The sequence below is a fragment of the Panthera leo genome, chromosome C2 (genome assembly GCF_018350215.1).
Source record: "Panthera leo isolate Ple1 chromosome C2, P.leo_Ple1_pat1.1, whole genome shotgun sequence".
NCBI lineage: Eukaryota > Metazoa > Chordata > Mammalia > Carnivora > Felidae > Panthera > Panthera leo.
In genome coordinates, this window is record NC_056687.1 from 104,545,505 (window position 1) to 104,568,681 (window position 23,177).

Below are 23,177 nucleotides of genomic sequence, written 5' to 3' on the forward strand. Positions count from 1 at the left end.
TCTATGTAATAAATAATTTCCAGGTAATATCTATAAAATTGAACATCTAAATACTGCCCGTAGTATCTTAAAAATATTTCTATCCAGATATTTTAGCAATGTGAATACACAGGTTCTGTATTAACGTGGTGTGTTATATATGTGTTTGTGTTACCATGAAACACATTCATTCATCGTTAATAAAAATAGTTTTTAAGAATTTTTTTCCCACAAAATTGTGCTTGGTAAATCAATGAAGTGCAAGAAAAACACAGAGTCAAACTCATTTTTATTAAATGAGGGATGTGCATAAAAGCTTATGTGATGACTAGGAAAAAAACCAAACGTAGTTTGTTGTAATTTTAAAATTTAGTGTAATCTCCTTCATGATTACTGTTACGTTACAGACATTCTGAATCTTAGGGAGAGAATTGTTCCATAGTTGATACAAAGGAAATATACTTGATTCATATTATAAGTATATTTTTACAAGATTTTGTTGCAAAGGTCAAGATGTTAGTAATAGCAACAACATACAGGATGGATATATATATGGATATTTATGTTGATGTTTCAGATATGGGGAATTTGAAGAAGTGTCTAAAACAGTGTACCCTCAAAGGATAAATAATTTAAAAGATTAAGGCAACTTTCCAGTTTGTTTGAATGGTGGGTAGTATTGATAGCCACGTGTAAAACTAAGATTTATAGTGTTTGACTAACATGAATATACGCAATTATTCAATATGCTATGATTTCATTAAATCTTGTGCCATTGTCAATTCATGTAGTCTCAACTCATTGTTTTGCCAACTCACAGCTTAAGACTGCTTATAAATAACAAAGATACACATTTCATATTTTAATACATACCATATAGTCACACATCTGATACAATTTACAGAGAGAAAGATTTTAATGTTTTTCTATGCTTTAATACACTTCAAATGATTTCAATGACAGGGTCATTAGCTTTTAGAACTTTAGAGTAAACCATTCTGTTCTATTACAATTCAGACATTTTAAGATTTCTTAGAACTGCCAGACTTTTTCTATTCGCCTTTAAAAGTTTAAATCATTTTCTCACAGTAATTTCTCAATTAAATCATTTCTCAAATTAATCAAATCATCAGTTTCTTCTAATACAATTTCAGGACTGTCAAAGTTTTCGATCATAAAATCAGTGTTTCTAGGTACATATGTGTGGTTCCCGTGTAAAATCTTTCTTAATAACGCTCATCTTTCCACAAGCAGAGAAACCTTTTGTTTCCTACTTTTCATGACAATCATAAAGTATAATAATTATATGGTATACAATGTGTATATTGTACATATACAATATACATATGTACATTATACATAATGCATTTTAATATATTATTTTAAATTACCATTTGCTTAAAGGACATTTCATAGGATGGTGGAACTGATACAATGACATTTATTTTTTTCTTAGGATAGGTTGACTAAATCCTTCTGTAGTACATTACTTGCACAATTATGGCTTTGAAGAGAAGTCACAAGTCACAAGTTCTTATGTTTTGTATCATGTTGTGGAATGTATTTTAAAATAGAGGGAAAAGTGCATGACATCATGCTTCATGGTACGGCATACGTGTATCAATCATTTCTACATATAACTGTGGTGAATGACACAATTAAGACCTAGACTACACAATCTATAGTTATTACAAAAAGTTATATGTTATGACACAGTACTAAAAATAAAATATATTCATCTCAAATAGTGAAAATAAGATATCCGTCATGTGTTTTATGTCGCATATGTTGTCTCCTTTGACCATGCCTCCTTTTTTCCCCCATTGTAAATGAAATAATGTCCAACATTTTATTAAACAATAATGACAGTTTAGGCCATTAAGACCTAAAAAAGAGGAAAAGACGATTATCATGTCATTAACTGCACACACTCCTGATACGTTCAATCCATGGTAAAAATATAAAAATAAAAGACAAATAAATATAAGTATCTTCTCAGTAACTGAAAAATCAAAAGCCCAACTGTACCTTATTACAAATACGGTCTTCAATATACCTAAATGCTGTATCTTCAATAGGTACACCCCTTAACTGGATATCCTGGGTATTCCTCATCAAATTGTGAGCCATCAGCTGTGACTATACTTGGCCAGGAAGATAGCAAGTTTTTTTTGGTGGAGGGTGGGTGTTCTCCGTAAGGGAGGGATTCAATCATACCTAGGAGCTGATCTCCCCGACCGCGCGCAGCAGTCTCCAGTGGTGGCTCACCCCCACGGCTCCTAGCCCTTGGCTTATCTTCGGAGACCGTGACCTGTCTGGGCAAGAGGGAGAGGTATGGAACTGCGTCCCTTTCCCTTCATCCCTAAAGGTTGCTACCTTTCTCCCGACTCACGAAAGGGCTCACGTGTTCTCTTTGATTCGGAAAGCAGGCACTTACGAGTGAACACAGTCTGAGCAGAGGCTGAGGGTAGGGACGGCCTTCGAAGTTGCGCTCCTGGGTTGTCCGCTGCTGTGGCCCCCGCCGCGCGCGCCTAACGTTTCCTTGAACCGAATGAAACGTAGGGAAACTTAAGATCTCGAGGGGGGGGGGGGTGAGGAACGGGGGTGGGGGCGGGAAACGGGAGTGACTCCAGCCCAGTCGCCGAGCGACGGGCGATTCGGCCCGGGTACCAGGCGGGGTCTGAGGCAGTTGGCGGTGGCAGGTACCACCTCGGCCGTTGCGTCCCACCCGCAGCCCACCTAGCCCCGTTCTGTCCGCGCGGTCCTCGAGCGGCCGTAGACGCTCAGATGAGCGGGAAGCGGCCCTCCCCGCCGTCTGACTCCCCGGCGCCGCCGCCTCGTGGGCGGCCAAGCACCGACACGGGCAGCACGACCTCCCCAGGGCTGAGCTGCTGCAGCCGCATGGACTCCTCGTAGGTGGGCAGGTACTTGACCTCCTCGTAGCTGGGCAGCTGCAGGAAGACCGGCGAGACTACGCGAAGCTCGTGCTCGGAGGCGCAGGAGGGGGCCGAGCGCCCTCCGCCTCCCCGGCCCCCGCCTCCACTGTCCAGCAGTGAGTCCTGGGAGCCGGCAGCCGCCTCGTCGCGCATTAGCGCGGGCGAGTCGTCGTCGTCGTCGGGCGGCCCCGCGGCCCCCGGCGGCCCCGCGCCCCCCGGCGGCCCGGGCCGTGCTTGCCCGGGCCGCGCCTGACCGCGCGGGTACCTGCGTGGGCTGGGGCAAATGATGCGCTGCAGGAAGTAGCCGATGGCGAAGAGCACTAGCAGGATAAGCAGCCCCGAGAGCTTGCGGACGAACCAGCCCACGTTGTCGAGGAAGGCGTGCAGCGGCAGCTTGCAGCAGCGCACCGCTGTGGCGTTGGCCGCGTCGCAGCAGCGCTCCCGCTCGCCACACGCCAGGTCCGCGCAGCCCCCGCCGCCCCGCGAGGGCGCCACAAGCGCCAGCGTCAGCAGTAGCAGCAGCGGCAGCAGCGGCGGCGGTGCGGGCGCCACCGACAGGCCCTCGGCTGTGACCCCGGGCCCCCACATGGCCCGCGCAGACCGTTGCTAATGTCCCGGGCGGGGGTTGGGGGATCCGTCTGTCCGCGTGTCCGTCGGCCCCTCCCTGGGCGCTCCGCTGGGTCCAGCGCGCCGCCTCCCGCGCCTCGGCTACCTGCGGCCGGAGCAGTCCTCACTTGGCCACGCTTGGGCGGAAGGAGGAGCCCAAGGCGCGCAGAGGCTGCGGGAGGCGGCCTCTCCTCGCAGCCGGAGCGGCTTCCTGAGCTTCTGACCTTAACCGCGAGCGCCCAGCCTCCCGGGTAGAGCTCTGGGCGTTCGGAGCCGCCCAAGATGGCAGAGGCAGCCTGTGCGTGGCTGCCGTGGGCATCTTCGCCCTGGCCGTCCGCGCTTTTGCAAGCCCCCTTGTCACTCTCCGGGGCTGGAAGGGTTAACGCTCCGCGCTCAGCTCTGGAGCCCCCTGATCTTGATTAATTCAGCCGTCGCGCTCTTCCTTGCTAGTCGGGCGGGGGCTCTTGCTAGCGTAGGTGTCTCAGTTTTAAGTGATTGGATTTCCCCAGGAATGTTATTTAAATTGACTTGCGACTGGGATTCGCTTACCATCTTTCTTCTGATCTTTCTGATTAAAAATGGATGATGTCCATTAATGGCTAGCGCAGCCCCGAAGTCGTCCCAGAGCTTGGGGGCTGGGGACCGCCGGATGGTTCTGGGCAGATCCGTGGGACTGTGAAGCTGCACTCCACAAGACCTCCCGAACAGATAAAGAATTCCCGGGAGAGGCTTAGGTCAAGGCACCACAGAAGTATCCCCTGGGAGGCAGGGGAACCCTCTGCCAAGGTGACTCTAGTTGACCAAAGAGAGCATAGGGGGCACGTATTTCCCCAGCGGCTCATCCGATAAGTCCCCCACTGCACCCAAGACACAAAGCATGGATTTGGGTTTCGGTGTAGAAGGAGGCCTCTTCCCTAGCGTGAAACACATCTGTGAAATGTCAAAGGGGAGTTGTAAGTGGTTGGCACCGTTCCTGAGCATTGATCTGCGTATAAGGGTCTTTCTCAAGGTTATTCTTGTTTGCAAAGTTTGTCTTTAAAGGGCGTCTGTGCTCTCACTTAGCACAGGGGACGAAAGACCTGTCCTTGAAGTCACTACTCCCTGGGGATGACCCTTAGTGCACGGGAGGGAGGAGAGTTGCCGCGGTTCCTGACCAGTAAGCAACTTATCTGCTGGGTGGTGGCCTCAAGAAGCGTCTTAGAGTGACACCGTGGAGAAGCCAGGAACTTGTGCTTTTATTAAGGCAGATTGAAACAGTTATCTTTTTAGGATTAGAATTTATTCATTTCTTCACCCCTTACACACCAGGACCCCTATAGAAAAATCAAACAGGAAATTCCATAGTCAATGAGAGAAAAAAGTAAAAGCAAAGGAAAATGTAGAGACAAGCAGGATTCAGATGTAGGCCAGATAAAAGCAGGTTTTTCTCAGAGTAAGTCACACTGTATCTCCCCAATAGCCTTATGAACCAAGGTTAGGGGTCCTCGTTTGATTTAAACAGGCCATTTGCCCTGCCTAAATGAAAACATTTAAAATATTTCTGCTCCTGGGAACACCTTACTTTGCCTTATACTCTAAAACAATCCTTTTTGCTTCTGGAGAAGCTTGGAAATGCCACTGCCAAGTTTCATGTGAAACTTGGTTGAGCACAGGTCCTTCTTTCTAAGCTCTCCTAAAACCACATTTCTCTGTACCCTGGTCTATTTCTCTGTACTGAGTCATTAAAACTATTTGGTAAAGCTTGATTATCAAGGGGTTTCAAATCATAGTCAGATAAAGGAGTGGAAATGATTCATTTTTAAACAATGAAAATTGCATTATTCTTTTATTCACTCTTCCTCTTTTTTTGTTTTTGTTTTTTGCCAGATTTACATTGAACATTTTCTATATTCAAGGAACTCTGCTAGATGTTTGTTGTTATGGGGGAAAAAAAAAAAGGATTCCTCCACTGGCATCGAGTAAACCCAGGTCTACACTCCCATTTGCCATTAAATGGAGTGAAGGAGAGACTCCATAAAGGGCAACAAGTGGCAGTTTCCCCATTTGGTCATGACTTATTCTTACTTTCCCAGAGAAAAAACAAATTGACAATTTTAAAGTAAGTTCAAGAATGAAGGCAGTTCATAGTTTGAGATGGGCTTTAGTTTCGAAATTGAAAAAAATGTAAAGACCTGTTTGGGTCTTTATTATCTGATCTTTTAGGATTTCTGTGAGTAGTAGTAGGAACAATGACAAAAATTAAGGGGGAGTGGCATGACTGGTGATACATAGGTGAAAATGCCTTACTTACTGTTATTTTGAAATTACTAAACTACAGCATTTGAATGGCTTAATTTCTGTCTGCCTTTAAGGAGTTAGAATTTGTTTGCATAATATTAGGACAGAGTAGAAGATCAACATAGATCTTGTATAAAATAAAACACTGGCACAGTTAATTGTATGAAAACAAAGAAAAGGATGAGGTCTGCAAAATGAGCATGAAATGGACTTTTACTTACTTTTTTTCTTTCCAAATTGATAGCCTCAAAATACCATCCATTAAAGACCCTCTACAGAAACTGGCGCCTCTGTATTTCTTCTCTGACCTCTCAGTCTCACTTGATTCATTTTTATTTGTAATGTAATTTATCGCGTACAACCTTTCCAAGGAACAAAAAGAAACACTATAGCTTTAAAAGCTCCAGAAGAGACATGATGTTTATTACTCAGCGTCCTTATTCTTTATATTTGTTTAACACACAAATGAGTGGGGGCAGACTTGGCTCACAGATAGTTATAAATTCCAGTTAGTGAGGAAGATAGCATATAGGTCTACGTCCCATAGAATACCTGAAAGATAAAGGAAGATCGTAATGTAAAAATTAAAAGGAAACCTAACTTTGTTGAAAATTGGCACCAAATTGGGTGTAAATAAGTGTGTGCAAGAGAAAAAAAACAGATGGAAGGGGGGTGGGAACTGACTTTTATCCAAAAAAAGACTGGTCTCGGAGTATAGCTTGATAGCAGTTAAGAACACTAACTTTTATCTTGCTGTAGTGCTTAAATAATATTGTTTGAAAATTTTATCCTCCTCATTTATTTACACTCATATGAATGAATGTCAAATTAGCGCTACTTTTCAACTTTTTAAAACAGAAGAAAGTAAACAGGATGCAACAAAACTGGCCGCTGTCCTACCTGCGCTTCTGGGAACTGTCCCGATAGCTTGAGAAAGATTGGGTGGCCTCATCATGTAACTTTTTGTTCTATCACGTGATACCTGGTCCAGAAGGGAGTTTCTCTCTGATGTTCACTGACAAGGAGATGTGCCTTCCAGCTTGGGAAGCAGTTGTTCTGCCCTTTTCACGTCCCTTCTTCAAAATGTCTAAACATGGGCAGTTGGGACCTTGGAAACCATCCAATCCATAAGAAATCTTTATTCAGAGCGTGCAACATATTTCCTTACTATTAACTTGTTATTAAAATTGATTTATTAACCTTCTCATTTTATGGTTTCCCTCCATTTGCAATATGTTCTCCCTGAGCAACAGTTAATTAAGGATTTTATTGTAATGCAGCATATATTTACATCAATGTGCTTATATAGAAATAATTTGTGATCTGAAATAATCTGCTTTGACGTTCTTTTCAGATCGTATTTCTTTGATTACTTATTTAATAAATATTTAATGAGGGCCCTCTCTGAGTTAGGAGATGCTGTATTCTGTTGTGGGGATTCTATAAAGTCAAACTCTTCCCTGTCCTCACAGAGCTTACTGGGGAGGGGAGAAAGAACAACAGACACTCATTAGTTAAGTTAATGAATCACTAATTCCAACAATGGTCAGTGATTATAAAGGAGTTTAGCTTGCTCACGTTTTTTACACTGGACACATGAACTGGAATGGGGGGTGGTGGAGGTGTCAGCAGGAGAGTCTTCCCTAAGAAATAGCGCCTTGAGGGGGTGCCTCAGTTGGTTAAGCATCCAACTCTTTTTTTTGAATGTTTTGTTTATTTTTGAGAGAGAGAGAGAAAGAGAGAGAGAGAGAGAGAGAGAGAGAGAGAGAGAGAGAGAGAGAGAGAAATGGAGTATGAGCAGAAGAGGGGCAGAGAGAGACACAGGCTCCAGGCTCTGAGCTGTCAGCATAGAGCCCGACATGGGGTGCAAACTCATGAACCAGGAGATCATGACCTGAGCCGAATCAGACACTTAACCAGCTGAGCCACCCAGGTGCCCCAAGCATCCGACTCTTGATTTCAGCTCAGGTCATGATCCACAGTTCGTGGGTTCAAGCCCCAGGTCTGGCTCTGCGCTGACAGTGCAGAGCCTGCTTGGGATTCTTTCTCTCCCTCTCTCTCTGCCCCTCCCCTGCTCTCTCTCTCTCTCAAGAATAAATCAATTAAAAAAAAATGGCTCTTTAAGAAAAGACAAGGTGAAGAGGAAAGGTGTGTTCCAGGCAGAGGAAACTGCATGATGACAAGTTCCCAAGGTGGGAAGACAATTCACCGTCATCTCATGCTTGGGGGCAAAACCTACATAATTTCTACCTCAACGTTGATATACTCACCTTGATTAGCTTGAAAGAGTCAAGCCGTCTCTTCCTGTTGTTCAATTTTTAAATCATATCTGGTTCTCTGCAGGGTCAGTAACAGGTTGTGTGATTATAGTTACTTCTGTAGTCCGAACAGTTTCTTCTTGCACCAGGAAAGTTCCAGCAATGTTTCCTATCCTCTCTACCTCCACACCCCTGACTTGGAATGAGGTTTGGATTTCCTTTCAACTCTATGAGTTGGCAGCTTGCTGACAAAAACGCTTCTTCAAGCCAAATGCTTGAAGCAGGAGAAAAGTCAAAGTGAGATGTTTGTATCTTTTGTTCAAATTAGATGCAAAAGGAAATAGAAATCTTTCTCCCAGGCTTGAAATTGGAAACAAAATGTTGAGTACTTTCAAGGCCTTATGAAGATACTAACATCTACATTTGTATTTGATCTTTCAGCTTTTCACAGCACTTCCGTGTGCATTGTTCTGTTTTCTCCTCACTACATTCCTGTGTGATGGGCTGAAGTTATTCTTATCCCCTTTTCCAGGTGAAGAGAGGTTAGAGCCAGAGCAAAGGGGTGGCTGCGCTGAAAGTGGAATCCAGGGCTCCTCGAAGAGGGTGAGTAAGCATCTTACTCCCTGACTTGGGCATGGCTCAGGGGCCTCTGTGGGCGAGGCACTTGTCATCTCTCTGACAATCCCTGCTGCAATGAGAGACCAGCCAATTTATAAGGAAAATGAGGGTTGAACTGGATTGTGTTCTAGACCGTGAATACAAGACTCTTCTGAGGAAATAATTTCTGTCACTTTTTTGGCCATTTTCAGTAACACATTAATAATGGTTTAGATAATATGACAGGCCAGCCATTTTTGTATGCATTTCTGTAAACAAAAAAGAAATTCCCCTCCTTCATTGTGTTCCATTCTCTATACATGAACTAAGCCGTCCAGTGCTCATCAATAATGCTAAGTTATATGCTTGAAAAAGTAAGGCTATACTGGGTTCTGAAACACAAAATGACTATACAATGTTATTTATGAGTGGTGTAGCCTTCTAAATTTAAATTTTGCTTTATAGCAATTTATCAATTTCTCATGGCAAGTTTTCTCTCTCTCTCTCTCTCTCTCTCTCTCTCTCTCTCTCTCTCCCTCTCTCTCTCTCTCTTTTGCTGGAGATATAAAAACTAAACCGCAAATATTATGAGATATATTTAGTGAAGCCAGAAGATCTGAAATTAGAATTCCAGTTATATCAGCTGAATGAATTCATTCTCACTCATTCTTTTTTTAAATGGTCAGATTGTTGAAGTTAGAATATATTTGTCAGTAGGTTGATGTACCAGTCAAATGCTCACATTGGCAGAAAAATCATATAGCATGAAATGAATAAGGTGAAATCTTTTTACACTCCATTATTTTAACTTGAAACTAGTAATATACCCTTTGCCTCCCGTTAATTATGAGGAAATATTGGTTGTTAATGCTTTCTTCTGAATATTCTCTGCACACCTGGATCGAGTGTGAAGTGCTTGTTCTTGCTCAGCACCTTGCCTGTGACTTTATAGCTACAGGGCAGCCGGACTAGTGTCTCTGCCTCTGAGCTAGCAATTAATCCCTGGACAGGGCTGTGGAACATGTACCCAGCATCCTGCTTCTAACGTTAAATGACACGGACAATGGTGTTCCAAGACACTTGCCTTTAAAGGCTGTCAATATAGACCAAACGTTCAAATAGTGAGTTAACAATTTCCATTGTAGATTTACCTGACTATGAATTTTAAAAGGGCCTTTTTCGGTATGATCTTAATCTTCCTTTTCATTTCTATTTTCCACCCCTTCCCTTCCTGCACTCTTTACTTCAATAAGTGACTGCCTGATTCGGCTCTCCAACTCCCTGCTTTAGAGATGTTGTCCCTTCCCTTTGGCTGTGCCCTCCACCAGGAATTTTCTTTTCCCATCTCTGCAGGTCAAAACCAAATCAGATGCAACTCCAATGTCACTTACCCTCCATAATTTATACTACTCATCCCCAAGTCCACCTTCCTTATTTAGAAGTTGTTTCTTTTTTCTAGGAATCCCCTTAACACCATCTCCCATTTGCGGCAATTCTCATTTTCTACCTCATGCTTCGGGAGGTTGTGTTCATATCTTAATCTTCAGGTTTCTAGAAATCAGTTCACAGTAGTAGGCGTTGTGTCTGTGCCTCTGTAGAACAGTGGTTTCCCATTTTTCTGTGTACTGGCACCCTTTTGACGACTTTGCAGGGCTCACCTGAAGGGTTCCCTTGCACCCACATTACCTCCCCACTCATGGCTGTGTTTTTGTTTGAATGCAACTCCTCCCGGTCTGCCTGTGTTCTATTCAAAATTCATGAGGCAAATTTCTCAAATGTTCCTGTAAGCAAGCCATCTTTCTATAGTCCTGATTTGCTGTTGGGTCACTCTTCTAACCTCCTGCAGGAAGGTTTATCCTGCTGCACACAAGTCCAGGACCCACTCTGTTCACCATTCCATGGGATAGACACCACCATACAGGTGTGGGGCTCAGATAGGACAGCATGAATTGATTAGAGTTGGGAGCACATCCATGAAGAGCTTCCAGAACTCCAAAGGGCCATGGCCACACCATGCAGGAGACTGCCTTGGCAACTTGGACACAATTGATACTGAATGCATTTTTATGGAATTAATTTACCTAAGTTTATGAACCTGTTTATATTTTCAACATGTACCCCTCTCCTAAGAAACTATTCCCTGGTTTTTCTGAAGCTGTTATTTACTGGCCATTTGCCTCCTGAGGGGCCCATATGCTCCAGCTACTGGAAGACAGAATTTCACTTTTATACTGTTAACACCTGGGCCAGTCTTGGGCATTTTTGCTTTAGATCCATTTCTCACCCTTCACAGCTCTGTCCTGTATCATAGAAGGTCTGATCCCTAGAGGGTATTGGGATTCTGGCAGTGTTCAGCCAGTGGAAGATTGGAGAGGGGTAAAGGGAGAAGCTTGAGTGGGAGCCCTGGAGCTCTTTGATGGCTCCCTTCATGGCTCCCATGGGCAGGTTTGCTGTAGATAATGCCAGCCCCCAGGCTCCTTCCTTCCCATTGTTGCTAATCTCTGGACTGCTTCACACTTTCCTGGGGGTTTCTTAGTTCTTTCTGTGTAACCAGTTTCTTGTATTTAATTTAATTCCCTCTGTTTTAAATACTCAGAATGATTTCTTTTTCTGGTTGGACCTTGACTGATACAGTGGCCTTGAACCATCTTCTACAGCTCTCGGGATGCAGTGATAACAAATGACATGATTCCTCTGATTCTATAGATTGAAGGGAGTAGTATTTCCCCCTCAGTTGCCTAAAACTAGTCCCATTTCTCCCACCCATCTACATGGAAAAGTTGGCCTCAGTTGCTAGTTGGCCTCAGTTGTCTACTGCTGTACAGTAGACAGTGTTAGTACTGCTCTGTGACCTTGAGCACTGAATCTCTGAGTGTGTATTTCCCCATCTGTAGAATAAAGGATGTAATACCTACCTTACAGAGTGGTTATGAAGATTAAATGAATGGATATATATAAAGTGCTTAGAATACTGCTTGGCACATAGTGAGGTCTATGTAAGTGTTAGCTATTTTTATTTAACCAAAAAGAGTGCATTATCTTTTCTTGCCTGTTAGTTTGATTTTGAAAATGGTGAAGTACAAAGCTAATTTGTCTTAGGGCTATCATGATTTTATTAGATTTGTAACTTGTCTTCCTGAATCAGCCAAAGACAAATGGAACCCATTAACTTTGTAGAATTTAATATTTGGCCCTGAGCTTTATCATTGGCAATGCTATAAGAATTAGCCACATAAATTTGTTACTGCATTTGGAAAATGGCTGGAGGCATTATGTCTCCAATGAAATTCTCCCTTTGAATGATTACTTTTAGAATTCAGCTCAAAAAAGCCTTGTTTTCCTTATAGACTGGACCTGTTAAAACTTTCTTCTTTTTCATCATGGTTAATTATGTAAATGGCCAAGAATCCCTTTTTGCTTTGGTTGCTGGGCAGCTCAGAACTAAATTTAAAGTTTAGTGACATTTGTGCTGGTCCCTCCTCTTTTCCCCCCCATATTTGTTTTTTCTTTATTATAGCCTTGATTTTCTAATTCAATTTATTTTTTTGTTTTGAGTCTTATTCATATTTTGCCATTTATATTTATGTAATAAGTTACAACAAATCTTTCTGGAGTAAGTTGTGATGTAAATAAATAATGCCAAATTTGTAGGGTCTTTAGAGTATGCTGTGAGCTTTTCAGTGTTACTCTGCATCACCAAGTTCCTTTAGGATGTAATCTCAGTGTAAATCTCTTGGGGCACCTGGGTGGCTCAGTTGTTTGAGCATCCGACTTTAGCTCAGGTCATGATCTCGAAGTCCCTGAGTTCAAGCCCCGTGTAGGCTCTGTGCTGATAGCTCAGAGCCTGGAGCCTGCTTTGGATTCTATGTCTCTCTCTCTCTCTCTCTACCCCTCCCCTGCTCGTGCTCTCTCTCTCTCTCTCAGTCTCTCAAAAATAAACAAACATTAAAATTTTTTTTAAAAAATAAAAAAAATTATACTCTTAGCTATAATATGTCTTAGGAAGTTCACGTGGTTGGTCACATGCCCCAGACGTTTTTATTTCAGAATCAATTATAATAGCCTTTACCAAAGTCTAACAGAGGATAAGTTCTATGTGATGTTATTGTTATTTGGAAAAATCATTTTGTGGTCAAATAAGTTTGGGAAATGTCCAGTTATAGAAAACTACATGAGCTTCACTACTGCAGGATTTTTCAGAACCTTTAATTTGTTAAGGTACATTGTGGTTCTATAAGAGGGAACAATAGAAGGTAGCATTTTCCTAACTTATGTGACTAAGGAACTCCCCCCACACTCCTTCACTGCCACTTTTTTTCTTAGCTGAAACTCCAGTTAATACTTTAAGAAGCTAGGTTTCTTCAGTATAGGCTAAATTCCCATGGACTGGGTTTGCCAGGGTAACAAAGCAAGTACCACTTTTTCAGTAAATCCACAAGAAAATCTGAAAGGGCTGTTCGCCACCAATTAAGAGCATTCTGTAGAACCATGAACATTTTTATTTTTTAATTATTTTTTTAAAGTTTATTTATTTATTTTGAGAGAGAGAGAAAGAGTGCCAGTAGGGGAGGGGCAGAAGGAGAGGAAGAGAGAGAATCCCAAGCAGGCTCCACACTGTTAGCATGGAGCCCAACACGGGGCTCAAACCCACAAACCATGAGGTCATGACCTGAGCCGAAGTCTGACACTTAACCAACTGAGCCACCCAGGCACCCCTAGAATTGTGAGTCCTGAAGATTTCTTAATTTTAAAAAGTTCATCTTGTTTTAATAATAAAAGCAGATTATTCAGAAGTAAATACATATTTTTAGTACAGTCCTCACTGTTTTCATCTTCAAGTCTACTAGTCTGCACAGAAATATAAAATCAATGACTATGTCACTAATGTGACATTTAAATTGTTCAATATCATGAGGCCATGAATTAGTCGTAGACAGAGTCAGACTAAAAATGAGTCTAAGAATAGAGTTAGGGGGATCAAGCTGTGAATATAAGAATTTTTTAAATGACAGACTTGGGAAATAAAAGTAATTGCTTGTGAGCACTTTTCCATATATAAACCTCAAACAGAGGCACAATTTTATTGAGATTGACAAGGCTAATCTATAATTAAAGCAGTTTGGAAAGACATTTGCAGTGATTTACTTTTTCTTAAAGCTGAACAAAATGGATAGTGCTAAGTGGAACCGTCTAATAACACAACATTCTGGCTGCCGGTCTTTGTTTGGTTCCAGAGAACACTGGCTCCAGAATTCCAGACTTCTCTGTTTATGTGGACATTTATTCCCAGAGAGTCAATGTTCCTTTTCCCACACAGTTTTCCTATCATAACCAGAATCCTAATAGCTAACACTTGTTTCATGCTTAACATTTATAAAATGCTTGCACAAATATCATCATGTTTGTTATAACAAGATGGATGAGGAAGTGTTAATAGGGACAGTTATGTGGGTGGTCAGGAGTTGAAGGTGTGGAGTCAGACAGACCTGGGTTTATCTGGCTCTACCATCAGTTCTACAGTCTTGGACAGGTCACCTAACTACCCAAAACCTCAGTTTCCTCCTCTATAAATGCAAGTAATAATAGTAATAATTTATAAGGTTATGTGAGGATTAAATGAGATAATTCAAAGTGCTTGATATATAGTAAGTGCTCAATGAATAAATTATTTTAGAGGATGTAGAAGAAAATGAGATTCGAGAGTGGTTTGTTCAAGGTCACAGAAAAAAAGAAGAGCTAAGATTTGAACTCTGATCTTGTTATTTCCAGTAGGGCTTGGAGATCCCTGCCTGCCTGGTGAACTCCCACCTAAAAAGGCTGTAGCATGTAACCTACCACAGCATCAGTAGAGAGGGTGTGCCGGGTGGTCTAAAGTACAGAGCTTTAGAATTAGGCAAGTGTGAGTTCATATCCAAGTGGTGCCATTTATTAGCTCTGTGAAATTGGGATAATGGTACCTTTTCAGGATCATTGTGAGAATCCAGTGAGATGATGTACTTAAAGTTAACCGGTACATGATAGGCTCTCGGTAGATGTTGGTCATTGCTGAGAAGTGACGTGGAGTCAGGGAGTCTCTGTATCAATCTGGACTGAACAAGAATCACCCCACTTCTTGCCCAGTAGGGTAAAGACTTAGATTTGTATTTTAATCCTTCTACCCAGATATAAAGAAAGAGATAGAAAGGCTTTCTCATCCCCATTATTTTTTAACAACCTTGTTTATAAAATTTATCTGCATAATCCAAAATAAAATATTAAAGCTCCTTAATAGGCTCTTAAGAGTAACATTTTGGCAAGCTCTTCCGAGCATGTTTACTGCATCTTGGTTTGTAGTTACAGTAAGTCAATATATACTTCTAGATATAATTGGAAATTTACACTTAAATATTAGATGCTTAAAAGAACATCAGAGAATGGATATTCAGATAATACCCCACTGATGTTTGATATTAACTACTGTTGATTAGGAGTAATATAACCACTTAGGTGTAACAGAAATGAATTCTGTGAGCTTGGCGAGGAGGGCAAGGAGCAGCAGCAGAGGCAAGGGGGCGAGGGGGGCGGTCAGCTCTACCAAGGAGGAGAAATGTGAGCCGGAGCTGGAAGGAGGAGTCGGGACAGGAAAAGACACAATAATGCAAATGTGGACAACAGATCTTATAGTCCAAACAATGGAATAAATGCACGTGTAATGGATTGAATGTTTGTGTCACCTCAGAACTAATATTTTGAAATCCCAACCCCAAATGTGAAAATATTAGGAGATGAGACCTTTAAGAGGTGATTTGGTCATGAGGGTGAAGCCCTCATGAATGGAATTAGTGTTCTTATGAAAGGGTCCCCAGAGAGCTCCCTTGCTCCTTCTCTCATGTGAGTAAGAAATGAGAAGTTGGCAATCTGCCACCCCATAGAGGGTCCTCATCCTGACTGTGCTGGCACCCTGATCTTGGATTTCCCAGCCTCCAGAACTATGAGAAATAAATCTCTGTTGTTTATAAGCCAGTCTATGGTACTTTGTTATAATAGCCCAAACTGTCTAAGATAGCAAGGGCCTGAGAATACATACAAACTATAAAATTGAATAGGTCATTGAGTTCTCACTTGGTCTATGGAAATAACCGTATATCCCTGTCTCTTGCCTCCCCTCTCCACCCCCCACCCACCAGTATAAAAGTAGGGCATCCAAATTTTTTCGACGTTGTGGCAGATTGTATTTTCCAAAGATAACTGTACTGATGTGTGTGTGTGTGTGTGTGTGTGTGTGTGTGCGCGCGCGTGTGTGTGTATGTGTGTATTCCATCTCATGTGCTCTTGCAATGTGACATTAACATGCCTCCCTAAAGAGCTGGAGTTTATGGTTCCTTCCTTTGAACCAATAGGATATAGAGAAGTGACTCAGGATGACTTCCAGGGCTAGGTCATAAAAGGTAATACGGTCCTCTCTCTTGGGACACTTGCCCTTAGAACCATGTTGTGAGAAACTCAGGCCACATGGAGAGGCCTCATGTGGATTCTCCAGATGACAGCCCAAGCTAGGCCCCCAGCCAACAGCCAGCATCAACCACCAGACATGTGAATGAATGAATCTTCTGATGATTCCAGCTTCCTGCCTTTTAGTCTGCCAGGCGAGGCTGTGGACGCTGAGAAACAAAGCCAAGCCAGCCTTCTGTGCCCCATTTGAATTCCTGGAACTGATTTCTTATTGTTGTTCTAAGCCTGTAAGTTTTGGGGTGATTTACTACACAGCCATAGTAATCAGAGCAAATGTCTCTCCCCAGTTATTTCTGTGAATCCTTGGGGGCGTTTCAAATGTGTCTCATAAACAGTCTTCTCATGCTGTTCATCTTTGTTTCCATGCAATGGTTGCTGCTGACGAAGCCATGCAAGGTACAATGCCTCACTACTGTCACTATTGCAAGGACCCTGGTATGATTAGAGCCAGGTTAGCCTCATTTGGAAAACTTCCTGTGTAACTGGGGAATCTTGATAGTTGTTTGAAATAAGCTGAAAGACCATTACCTATGCCATGATTTAGTAGTTTAGGCATATGCATATAAGTGCTGTTCTGTGTCCTTTTAAATACATAATTGGCTGCTTGCTCAAGTGGGGTAGGAGGATTCAGTTGCAGTGGGAGGGTGAATCCATTCGAAGACAAACACTGCCCTTTTGGCTGGTGCCTATTCGGTGCTGGGATCTCAGCCTGCACGCTCCACAGTCCCATCAGTAGGGACCCTCCAGAGAAACTCTAGAGGGTGTGGTTTGGGAGAAAAGAGGAGCCAGAAGACCTGGTATGTGTTTTAGCAAGAAGAGCCGGGAGATCTACTACCATTTCTGTAGTATATTGGTTCAAAGGGGAAACACTTAGAATCTTGTTTGACTGCAAGTAATGGAAAACCTGAAGCAATGGTGGCTTAAATAAATACGTGTTTTCATTTTTTTCTCATGTAAAGGAAATCCAGAGGGAGGCAGCATGGAGCTGGTATGCGGTTCTGTGATGTCATTTTGTTGCCCTACGGTTATAATATATCACCTCCACCTCCAGATGTGATGACATCTGAGTTTCAGGCAGGAAGAAGAAAGAAGGACAAAATATTTTTAAAAAGACATACACAAATAAAGAAAAAAATTATATTCTAGCTATCTGCTATTGCTTTAAGGAGCTTTCCTAGAAGCTTTACCTAAACAATTGTGTTTACACCATATTAGCTAGGATGAGTTGTGTACCCAGCCCCTAGTGGCAAGGGATCTGGGATATGTAGTTTAGTAGTTGGGCACATTCTAAACCTAACTAAACCACAACTAGGGGTCTGGTGGTAAAAAAAAAAAAAAAAAAAAAGGAGTGTCTAGGGGCACTTGTGTGGCTCAGTCAGTTAAGCATCTGACTTTGGCTCAGGTCATGATCTGGCAGTTCACCACTTTGAGCCCCATGTTGGGCTCTGTGCTGACAGCTCAGAGCCTGGAGCCTGCTTCAGATTCTGTGTCTCCTCCTCTCTCTGATCCTCCTCCCACCTTCTCTCTCTCTCAAAAATAAATAAATATTAAAAAAATTAAAGGGGCACCTGGGGGGCTCAGTCGGTTAAGCGTCCAACTCTTGGTTTCAGCTCAGGTCATGATCTCATGGTTTTGTGGGTTTGAGCCCCCCATCGGGGTTTGTGCTGGCAATGTAGAGCCTGCTTGGGATTCTCTGTCTCCTTCTCTCTCTACCCCTCCACACTCTCTCTGTCTTTCTCAAAATAAATAAACTTAAAAGAATAAAAAAAAAAATAGTGTCTCTCACAAGGAGTTTGTAGTTTCCCCACTGTGGCATATTCCTGGAAAGATTTTTGAGAAACTATATGCTATGCTAGAAAAAAACACTAGCTTTGGAGTCAGAAGGATTCAGGGCAGGCACTAATTTAAAAAATGCACATAAAGTGTCCAGTACAACACCTGGACATAGGACACTTGCAAAAGCAATAGTTCCTCTCTCTTCCTCACAAGGGCCTCCAAAGGATCTTAGCTAGGGCCTTCAGAGTCAGGAACAATTAGTCTCTGCCAAGTTCCTGGAGTCTTTTGCACAAATAGGGAGTAAACCTCCTAATCATATTTTCAGCCAGAATGAGAGCCCCAGGGAATCTGAATTCTTCAGGGCCAGGAGAGACAAATAGAACTCACGCAGCAGGATTGCAGACCTCAGGGCACTGACCTCTCTGTAAGTCCTCTTCTAAAGACGTCCAGGACTGTGTAGGCATATTGGGGGTGCTTAATGAACAGTTCTGTGTTCAAAGAGGTGCTTAACTTAGATGGTTAGCCATAGGATGTGGACCACATGGAAAACAGGGTAAGAGTTGTCAGTTGGTGGCAGGCTTAAAGGCTTTGGGGAGTTTCTTACTGTGACAGCGGAAGCCATTTACATCAAGACACAATGAGTTGGATGCTCACAAATAAAGAGGGAGAGAGAGAGTCAGAAACAAGAAGACCCCACAGATGCCATTTCCGCAGTCTAGACACCTGTGAAATAAGAGCTGTGGCTGTAGAATCATTTATGGCTAGGATAGACAGGCACTCCCAAAATCTTAGTGGATGATAGAAGTTTACTTGTAGCCATTAGAAAGTTCAAAACAGGTCCTGATTGGAGCAATTCTCCTTCAAGCAGTGCTTTGGGAAGCCAGGCTGCATTCATGTTAGGGTCCTTCACCAGCATTTTATCTGCTAAACTGTCTACAGCCACTGGAGAGGGACGAACAAGGAGGATCCTGTGTGGGTGGTGTTTGGGGGTCAGTCCCAGAAACGATGCACATTCCATTGACTTGGAATCAGTCACAAGACTACAACTTACTCCAGGAGAGGCTGGAAAGTATAATGCAGCTATGTACACTGGATTGACAGGGGGAAATGGAGTTAGTGAACAGCTAACCCGTGCCTGCCATGGAGATGATGAATAATGAAACCTTAAAGCCTGAGTGGATTTTTAAAGTCCCTTATCCCCCTTATCTTGAATTTTGTTCCATTGCAAATCAAGGCAACAAGCTTTACAGACACTATGCTAGACTTTGTGGGAGATCCAAAAAAGAAATCAATCTCCTTTGCCCTTGTCCTTCCCCCCGTCCTAAAGGAATGCAGGCTGTGTGTATGGCTTGGGAGAGGGAACAAGAGGAAGGGGCAGATGTGTGTATAATGGAGGGTGAGGCAGACAGACAGATGATTGCTTAGGGATAGGCATTTCAGAGGCATTTAATTCAAGCGTTAGTGGTATATGTAAGTGTGAAGATGGTACTGTAAAGCCAGTAGCAGTTGATAATTATTAGCTTTGGACAAGTGGTTCTTAAAGTGTGATCCCTGGATCAGCAGCATCAGGCTCATTTGGAAATGTGCTAGAACTGCAAATTCTCAGGCCCTATCCCAGATCTACTGAATGAGAAACTTCAGGGTAGGCTTTAGCAATCTGTGTTTTGTCAAAACCTCCAGGTGATTCTAACACATAAAGTTTGAGCAACGTTGCTTTCCAGTGTATCAGCTCTGTAGATTATTTGCTTGTTTGTTTGTTTGTTTGTTTTGATGTTCAGACCTGTAAGATATCCTAGACCATGGGGGCCCCTGGGCGACTCAGTCGGTGGGGCATGCGACTCTTGATCTCAGGGTTGTAAATTCAAGCCCAGTGTTGGGTGTGGAGATTAATTAAAAAATAAAATCTTAAAAAAAAAAAGATATTCTAGACAATGAAGGTTTCACCTATTCTTCCCATGTTTATTCCAATGTTGTAAGATTATTTCATAATCAAGTATCAATAACTTCTGAAACCCAAGGAAGTTATATAAAGTTATATGGATTGTACTTCCAACAGCTTCCAAACTGTTACTGGTTAATAGTATGGCAATCTTTGGCATCCCAAAAGCATTTAAATCTAAAGACTGGTGCTTAATTGCACGGCTGGTCCTTGATGGTGTTGTAGACCCACCATTTCATTTTGGAAGTGGAGTTTTTATAAACCATGGCTCATCAATTCCTGACTGCACTCAATATCAGTGGTACCAGGGAAACAAACAACCGTCCATCATCTTTGGTCACTGTTTGAGGTCGGAATGGCTCATTTGTCCAATGGATCTCACTGCACATCATACCGTCATCCAAATTTATTGTCAGAGGAGAAGTCAGAGGGCAGTGTCATGAGGGGTGCTGAACCTCCAGGAAGAGGTGCTAACAGTGATGCCAGATGAGAGAAAGTGGTGGCTTCTCTGAGACACAGGAAGTCCTGAGAACCTTGCTTCTCAATCCTGCCTCTGCCACCACTGACTCTGAGGCCCTCTTAGTTTCTAGTTTTGTAAAACAAAAGAGGTGGATTCGTTCTATGGGTCTTAACTTCTTTGGAGCCATGGTCTCCTTGGGAATTTCTGGAAGCCCTCTGGGGTACATCTACTCCACAATCAAGCCCTAGATTAGATGGTCTCTCTGAGGCATTCCAGCCCCAGTCTTGTGCAAAGTTCTGATCCTTCTATGAAATATTTAGAAAGGAAAAGTCCATTATTTAAATTCTGGAGAAGGAATTAAGAAATGTTGCCATCCTTCACAACTCTGTGGCTGTTTAAGTCACATGCTGTAAAGATCACCTTTAATCTAGTTTAATTAATCTAGTTCATGAAATAACTGTCATCTGGTAAAAATGTTTGGTCTCAGGATAGAGAAATGAGAAACTCATTGTCAGCCTCCAGATGGGAAAAAAAGTCAAGAGTTCATACTTTATTTATGAAGTAAAAATAAAAGCCTTATGTGTTCTTTAAGTTTGTTTTCATTTTTTATTTTCAATAACACTAGACAGGAGGCAGCCAATCAGAACTGGAGAGCTCTTTGGTAGTAATTATGCTTCATCTGCTAATTTCTAAGCAGGAAAAATATGATTAAAATGAGTTTCCGCACAGCTGTTGATTAGGCATAATGGCAAAGTAATCATCATAAAGCTAATAATCAGAGTGGAGCTAACATTTGGAAAGTTATTGTTGAGTAACCAGAAGGCTCTAAAAGCCAAAAACAATATCCAGCTAACTATAAAAGGATACCCCCCCTCCACACACACTTTTTTTGTCTGCAATACAACATCAATTAAACAGAGCAAACGAAAACCAGTTAATTACATCAATTTTGAGGTCAACTTTCAACAGCTCAAACCCCCATGATAAACAAACCACAATATTGAAAGCTCTTTTGAAAAATCAATAAACAAATGGCCATCATACTAGGAAAAACTGCAACACATTTAACAACACGTCAATAAATTCTAAGCAAGCGTTGCACTTTGATTAGCTCAAACCCCCTGTTGCCTGCCCTGCCTGCCCCTGATATGCATTCCCGGTCCACTCAGGAAAGTGTGCCTGTGGCCTGGTGGTACTACAGTCAGACAGCTGTTACAGACCTCCACTGAGTCATTCTTTGTAATTGTACAGCTCCCCCTGGAAAGCAGAGATTAATGAGCTCACAAGGGGGACAACACATCACTTAAGATCTTGGTGATGATAACAAAGAGCTATTCAGGATGCTTGACAACAGAACCAATTTCTTATATTTGTTATCCAGAATTCCAAAGTCAGTGGCATTAATAGAAAGTTGAGCGAATGTGGAGGTATTCCAAATAGAGTAGGAGCAAATGGGGTTCTTGGCTTGTCTTTCATTGGGATCCTGATTGAAGACCATTGGACAAGATCTGTTAGGATTCTAACCACAATCCATTGGAAATCACTGGAGAGTCAAAGGTGAATGAAGATGAATATATATGGGAGAGGGGTGGTTAGATGCCCAGTGGCAGAGAAAATTGTGATCCAAGGGCAGATATATATTTGGTGTCTCAACATCCTTTGTTGTTTTCTCTCTACTTTTGCTCTCTTACTTTTTTTCTTTTAATACATTAAATTCCTTAGAATTATCTCCTACCACCCTTGGTGGAAGAACTGGATTTCCTCTGCCAAATGATCTAGGATATTTCCCATGATGTCAGATTACTCTAGGCAAATTTTCTCGGCATAACTACCGCTACCTACGCTCCAACATTCTTCTTTTTATTTTTCGTTTAAAAGTAAATGTGCACTTTCAGGGGCGCCTGGGTGGCTCAGTCGGTTAAGCGTCCGACTTCAGCTCGGGTCATGATCTCGCGGTTTGTGGGTTAGAGTCCCACGTTGGGCTCTGTGCTGACAGCTCAGAGTCTGGAGCCTGCTTTGGATTCTGTGTTTCCCTCTCTCTGTCTGCTCCTCCCCCGCTCGCACCCTCTGTCTCTGTCTCTCTCTCGCTCGCTCTCAAAAATAAACATTAAAAAAAATTTTTTTTAAATACATAAATGTGCACTTTCAAAAGCCACTGAGTCCCATACTCTGGCCAACCGCTGCTTTGAGACCATCCAGATGCTCTGCCATGTGATTTTATATTTCAATCGAAGAAGGCTGAATATAGATTTCAAAATTATCTCTTTTCCCATCATAAAAGCATGTCAACTCATTAATCTTAATTCCTTAACAAATAGCAGTCTTTTCAAGTGGATAAAATTCCACAATGTTAAAGCTAGTGCTTTACAAAGGCACCCACCACAAGACTCTACTTCCACAGAAACTCCACAAATTTCTGATGTTACAAGTGTCAGTCACTTTGACAGGAGAAGAGGCATGGTCAAATATTTGAAACTTATGTTGAGATTATGGAGTTATCTAGATTTTTCCCTCCCTGGGATCACTTTGAGAAGAGGGAAGAAGATGTAGAAGTTCTGACTGGGAGAAGTATAGACAAAGGAGAAAGAAGATGGGAATTAACCACAGCGGCCGCTGAATTAGCAGGGGATAGGCATGGGCTTTCTTGAATAATGTAAGTCAGTATTGTTCTTCAGTTCTGCACACAAGTTGTGGGCCTCATAGCCTTCTCTCTGTGTACAAGTGAACCCAAGAATCATGGTTCCTCGGGACTAGATCTAAGTTCAGGCCCCTCCTCATTCTTGGTTCTGGGCCAGAATGCAATTCCTACCTACCCTCTTTTTGGAGATGACTCTTCTTCCCTTCCCTTCCCTTCTTTC

The 23,177-nt window shown here is 42.4% G+C and overlaps 1 protein-coding gene and 1 long non-coding RNA gene across 2 annotated transcripts; one reads left to right on the forward strand and one right to left on the reverse strand.

Moving 5' to 3' along the window:
- Positions 1–2,429: 2,429 nt before the first annotated feature.
- Positions 2,430–3,540, reverse strand: CC2H3orf80 (chromosome C2 C3orf80 homolog). Its single transcript, XM_042956136.1, has 2 exons — positions 2,719–3,540; positions 2,430–2,520 (listed from the first exon to the last, which is right to left on the reverse strand). Exon 1 carries the CDS (start codon positions 3,501–3,503, stop codon positions 2,763–2,765), a length of 741 nt encoding a protein of 246 aa, XP_042812070.1. The 5' UTR covers positions 3,504–3,540; the 3' UTR covers positions 2,430–2,520; positions 2,719–2,762.
- A 215-nt stretch (positions 3,541–3,755) lies between these two features.
- LOC122230332 lies at positions 3,756–17,256 on the forward strand. The gene is made up of 4 exons (XR_006207380.1): positions 3,756–5,619; positions 8,589–8,659; positions 16,432–16,540; positions 17,104–17,256. It is a non-coding gene; the product is annotated as an uncharacterized LOC122230332 (long non-coding RNA).
- The last annotated feature ends 5,921 nt before the right edge of the window (positions 17,257–23,177 follow it).

What these genes read in the sequence shown, in the direction of transcription:
- CC2H3orf80 (XM_042956136.1), bottom strand. Translation starts at nt 3,503, where the DNA reads ATGTGGGGGCCCGGGGTCACAGCCGAGGGCCTGTCGGTGGCGCCCGCA.